Consider the following 6000-nt stretch of genomic DNA (forward strand, 5'->3'; position numbering starts at 1 on the left):
GTGCCAACGCTTGTTTTTATTTTTTTTAGGGGGCAGGGGTTAACGGTGGGGTACACCCGGGACTGGTTGCCAGTCAATTGAGATAAGAAACCATCGATTTTCTATGGCTCCAAAAGGGACTGGGCCCCAATGCTGGCTTATTTATACCCAGCACAGTGGGTTGATGGTGGCGCGGTGGATGAAGATGTGCATCCAACAAGAGGAGAAAAAATACTCATACCAATGAGTTCAAGTCACCAAGAATTGGGTCAATTTTTATGACCAATGTTTTCTAAGAAGAATCCAACCTTTGGTTAAATTGACTCCATCTCCTCAAAATTCGCAGCCACTGTACACGGCGAGTGGGTTGGACAAACGAGCCGGCAGTTTTCCGTGAGCGACAGCGGCAGGGCGCAGGAGAGTGTTCTCGGGGTCAAGGGAGAAAGTGACTGTTGCAAGAATGAGCGGCACGTGACTTATGCTGACCGGCTCCGACAACTGCTGTGCATGTGGCGCGGCAAGCACACACACCAGCATTTAAAGTGTCTCCGAATCTGGACACATTTTTAATTTTCACGTATCTGTCAAGAGAAGCAATTTTGTAGAAGTGGATGCAGGTTCATGCTGATGGGGGGGGGGGGGGGGGGGACAAATAATTGAGCTTTTACTACCATCGTGTGGCTATTTGATAGATTTCAGATGGTGCACCAGGAGTGCGTAAATTTATGTGACGGAGCGTCTATATTCGGCCAAGTTAAAAAAAAGGCCACCTGTGCAGATAAAACATGTAAAATAGTAAATTCTAGGAACAAAATCACTTTGCAATCTGATTAATTACAGTTAATAAAACAATTGTTTTACAAATACTAACGCAATTTGATTTTTTTTTAAAAGAAATCACCAAAGGATTTCGTGAAATAATCCACCCATGCATCCATTTTCCAATCCGCTTCTCCTCAGGAGGGTCGCGGGGCATGCTCTCTCCCAGCTGTCTTTAGGCAGTTGGCGAGGGACGCCCTGAACTGGTTGCCACCCAATCGTGGGGCACACGTAGACGCACAACCATCCGCGCTCACACTCACACCAACGGACAATATCTTGCCACCCATGTTTTTGGAATGTGGGAGGGAACCGGAGTACCAGAGAAAACCCACGCAGGCACGGGGAGAACATGCAAACTCTACACAGGGAGGCCAGAGCCGGAATCGAACCCTTCATCTCTGCTAGTGAGATAATACAAAATAAATGGCTAAAAACATACAAGGATTTTCTTATGCAGATAAAACAGTCCAAGTTCGCCTGACCTCTGCACAGTCACCCAGGTACGGTGTCATTGTTGTCCAGTGCCCACGCTGTCATTTCATTTTAAGACTACAAAAACTGCCACTCGAATTCTCTTTTCGATTTCGTTAAAATGAAAATTACATTTGAGAAGCTAGCTGATTGTGCGATTCACATTAAAGTTCCACAAACAAAAATCCAGCGTTTGACAACGACTAAAACTACATTACCCATAATGACTCAGAAGAGGAAACGAGTCTCTTTTTCCCGCAAAACTTAATCTTGTCCCGCTGATTGGCTGAATGACCTTCCTTGTACAATATGATTGGCATAAACTTGTCCTGGTTGCGAACCCGGATGTAACTTGTCTATATAACTAGGGACAATTATAGGCGGGGATTGTAGTTCAAACCGTCCGTTGAGATATTGGGCTTATTTTTTTTAGTTAGCTTTTGTGCTCCAGCGGCCCGGAACTATTCGAAGAATTAAACATGGTAAGTTCGTTTTACTTTCTGTGTGAGCCACGGATGTGCATTTTTTAACGCTTCTCCTAAACCTGGCTTTAGAATCCGGGCCGATGCGTTTGTATTCCGCGAGACTAGTTCCACTTAGCTTAGCATACTTAGCTTAGCTTCGATTTTTACGAGTGAGCCATACAAATATGGCGCTAAAACTCGCCACTGGCCGTTTGGTTTCATTTCTACCGAGTGGCGTCAGCTCGTGAATGCGGGCTTGCTTGCCTGTTTGCTCCCACCCCGCAGGCTGGTGGCAAGGCGGGCAAAGACTCCGGAAAGACCAAGACGAAGGCGATTTCGCGCTCTCAGCGAGCCGGATTGCAGGTTCGCTCGCCATTCATTTGTTCCGCCAGACTCTCGTCGGGCTCCAAACTCACTTCCTCCCGTCATTTCGCTCCTCAGTTCCCGGTGGGACGTATCCACAGGCACCTCAAATCCAGGACCACCAGTCATGGCAGGGTTGGAGCCACTGCAGCCGTGTACAGTGCGGCTATCCTTGAATACCTCACCGCCGAGGTAACTGTTTGCCTTCGAGGTGCTATTTAGAAATGGACTGATTGGAGGGAAGGATTACACAAGGATGCGATGGTGGGATCAGAGGAAACACGGGCGTCGTTCGTGATGATGGCATGAAAAGGAGAGGTACGAGCATATGACGGGGCTAAGAACAAAACTGCAGCGAAAGGACGTGTGGAAGAGAAAAGTGTCTGAAATTAAGGGGGCATTGAAGACTGGGCTGGAAGGATGTTTGCCCGGAGATGGAAGTAAGTAATTGAGTGGTAACAATCATGTATGTGCCGTTGGGAGGAAAGAAATGTGGACTGTCAAGGAGGAAATGTGGAAGGAAACAAGGATGTATGTAGTAAGGAAGAAAAGGATGTAAGATGAGAAGGAATGGAAGAAAGTTGCAAAAAGTATGTAAGAGGGATAACAAGGATAGAGGGATGGAAGGGAGCAAAGATTCAATGGAACCGCACAGACGTCGGTGTAAGGTCTGAAGGAAACATGGTATGGAAGCATGAACGAAATGACGGTTGAATGGCGGGATTTTAAGAAAGGGGGAACTTGGGACTTAAGGGTCTCAACTATTGGCCTTTCAGGTTCTGGAACTGGCCGGGAACGCTTCGAAAGATCTGAAAGTGAAGCGTATCACCCCCCGCCACTTGCAGCTGGCCATCCGAGGAGACGAGGAGCTGGATTCCCTCATCAAGGCCACCATCGCCGGCGGGGGTGAGACGGCGACAGCGGCACCTCAACCCTCAGCCGCGTTCTTTGGCCACGAGCTCCATTTATTCGATTTTTTTTTTTCCTTAACAGGAGTGATCCCGCACATCCACAAATCTCTGATTGGAAAGAAGGGCCAGCAGAAGACTGTATAACGGGCAGCGTGAGGGGAAGTCCTCCAGAAGTTGCGCCATCTCAGGACGACGTCTGCATCACGCCCTTTTTTTTTCTCCTTGTCTTTAGTGTAGAACACCTGTAGGAGTCAAGTTTGGTTCCAGCTTGCATCTACTCACCTGGGGGTATTTTTTTAAAAAAAGTGGCTTCAAAGAAGCTCTTTTTTTTTTCCGTTCGTGGTGCTGCAGTCCCTATTAATTTGCCCTTTTTTATGTATGTTTGTGTGGCATTCCCTTGTTAAAGTGGTGTTTTAATAAAGCCCTAAAGGGGCACGTGGGTCTGTCTCTGCTTCCTAAAAATGTTGCATGATCTCATGATTTGTGGCCAGTGCGTTTGAGCCTATATTTCACATTTGAGAATTTGACCCACAATGGTTGGCAGTCCAAAGAAATGAACAATCAGACCGTGAGAATTTTATAATTGAAATGAAGCAATTTGGGGTGGTCGAGTGGCTAGCGCCTCAACCTCAGTGCCTCCGGCCTCCCTGTGTAAAGTTTGCATGCTCTCCCCGTGCCTGCGTGGGTTTTCCCCGGGTTTCCTCCCACATTTCAAAAACATACACTGTAGGTTTTGTGATCAGTCTACACACCTGAGGTGTGAGTGCAAATGGTTGATTGTCTTTGTGTGCCCTGCGATGGGTTGGCGACTGCCCAAAGACAGCTGGGATAGGGTCGGGCATGTGCTGAGACCCTCCTGAGGGAGAAGTGGATCAGAAAATGGATGGATGGGGCAATTTGACAGACAATATTGCATCTCAAAAATATGTTAAATATGAAAATACAGTTTTGCAATCAAAAACGGACTGGAAAGTTTTTGACGTTACAACAGAATATTGCTTAAAAAGAACATTGCTTACCGCTTCCAATGCATATGACGGCAAAGTATTGTGTCCAGGTGTCGCAGTGACCGACTGTACATAGACATCTTTACATGGCTGCAGCTGTTGGGAAAGCGCTGAACATTTTAAAAAAAACTCATAAAACAACAAAACCGTCATGATTCCTCCATACATCTTGCGTGAAGTGGTTATAGATGAAAGTGTATGTTAAGAATTCATTCCAAAAATCCTAGGGCTAAGTATTTTATTTTCCCAAAATTTTTTAAAGGGGTTAATCTGACTGGCACTGTTTGGTACTCCAAAAATGTTAGCGTTAAAAATAAACAAGTTTAAGAACGGCAGGCTTGGGCGACTCGCAAGTGTGAAATTTCTCCGTTAGGTGGCACTAGTTCACCAACACATCAAATATTTCACAAATCAATGAAGCACAAGTGGAGCAAAACAGTTTGGGTGAGAAAAAGTCCGATCAAAATTCAGATGTACTGTATGTTTTCAAGAAAAATCTGTAGAATTTGAGGGAACCCCCCCCCCCATCATACTCTATTTTCAAGATTAAAGTAGATCACATGAGAACAAAGGCAAACCTTTGCAAAAAAGCATAATTGAGATTCAAGTACAGTACAGCACTATTCCCAGCATAAAGACAAGTCATATTTTCCACATTAATATCCTAATATCACGATTTTGATTAATTGTATATCATTGCCCTGCAAAAATGTCACAGTTTTGATGTCATGCCAAATTATCAGTATCATAACGAATATGATATGATCGGTATTTTTGGTTCAGTTTCTCGTGTTTTCTGGAAAAAATGCATTTTAGGAATGTTACAATAATACAAAAACAAACAAAAAAAACCCCATCATATTTTTGAGAATCCAAGTCAATATTTACAAAATCCAAATACTGCCAAGAAGTCGTGTAATTTCATGAAAACGAGTCACACATATTTGGCGGATTCAATTAAAGATTCAACAATTTCTCCAGAACAAAGTCCTGTACCCCCAAGAAAAAGTAGTACATTTTCCGGATGAAAGTTATCATTTGCGTGAGACGAAATGTCGTGCATTATCAACATTGAAGTTATAATATTACAAGACTATTGATAGATTCCACAGGAAAATGTATCGTTTCCAAATAAAAAGTCTTCAATTGTATTTATCTTTTAGCCGAAAAAACACGAGTCAACCAATGGCACATCATGTGAGACTCGGTCGAGCTGAGTTTTTATTGGGGGTGGGGCGGTTGAGCCAGACTCGTTTTTGTTGTCCAGTTCAAGTTCGTTCAATGGCATCGCAACCAACTTCACTATGGTAGATGCTGAACCAAGTCTGCTAGCTTGACGCTAACACACAATGAGAACCGCCATTGACAAGCTAACAAAACTAGCATCGGCGTGCTGCTAATTGAAAACACCACAATCCCCAAAAGGGCTTGGAGCAACACACGAAGACAGACCATACAACAACGGTCACATATATGTATTCTTTATCCCGTGTGAAAAACAATCAAAATTACAGCAGTTTTGAGTCGATGGTCTTCTTTGGTGTCTGTGTCGAATGTATGATACTGCCCCCTCGTGGCCAAGACGTACACGCGACTACCACGCGTTTATTTCAAAATATCGATTGTTCTTAAAAAGCAGGCTTTCCAGATTTTTGTTGCTGTTTTTTGGCGCGCTGAAACTAAGTCATAGCATCTGGAATACTTCAGTGGGGAAAGCCAAAGACAGATATGACCATTTTTTGTGTGATGAATCGTACGTTAAGGCACTGCGCTGCTTTAGAGTGTCCATTTGTGCACTGGGCACATTAAACAAAACACGAAGCAGCCCAGTCCTTCCGCCATGAAGGTCAATTAGGAAGACATGTGGTCTGCGTGTGTTTGGTTGGGGGTCTTTTTCATTTGGTTCTAATTCAAGCAGAGGAAGTGAAGTACTTAGCTCCAGGCCGGACTTTCTTGATGCTCTCTGGAAGCTATTAGGCCGCA

General features: G+C 44.4%; 1 protein-coding gene across 1 annotated transcript; it reads left to right on the forward strand.

Moving 5' to 3' along the window:
* The first annotated feature begins 1595 nt into the window (after window positions 1–1595).
* Window positions 1596–3443, forward strand: LOC147209457 (histone H2A.Z). The gene is made up of 5 exons (XM_086105402.1): window positions 1596–1754; window positions 2022–2099; window positions 2178–2291; window positions 2876–3005; window positions 3093–3443. Exons 1-5 carry the CDS (start codon window positions 1752–1754, stop codon window positions 3152–3154), a joined length of 387 nt encoding a protein of 128 aa, XP_085961528.1. The 5' UTR covers window positions 1596–1751; the 3' UTR covers window positions 3155–3443.
* The last annotated feature ends 2557 nt before the right edge of the window (window positions 3444–6000 follow it).

The sequence above is a fragment of the Hippocampus guttulatus genome, chromosome 2, assembly GCF_054856545.1.
Source record: "Hippocampus guttulatus isolate MCC_2025c chromosome 2, RoL_Hgut_1.0, whole genome shotgun sequence".
Classification (NCBI taxonomy): Eukaryota; Metazoa; Chordata; class Actinopteri; order Syngnathiformes; family Syngnathidae; genus Hippocampus; species Hippocampus guttulatus.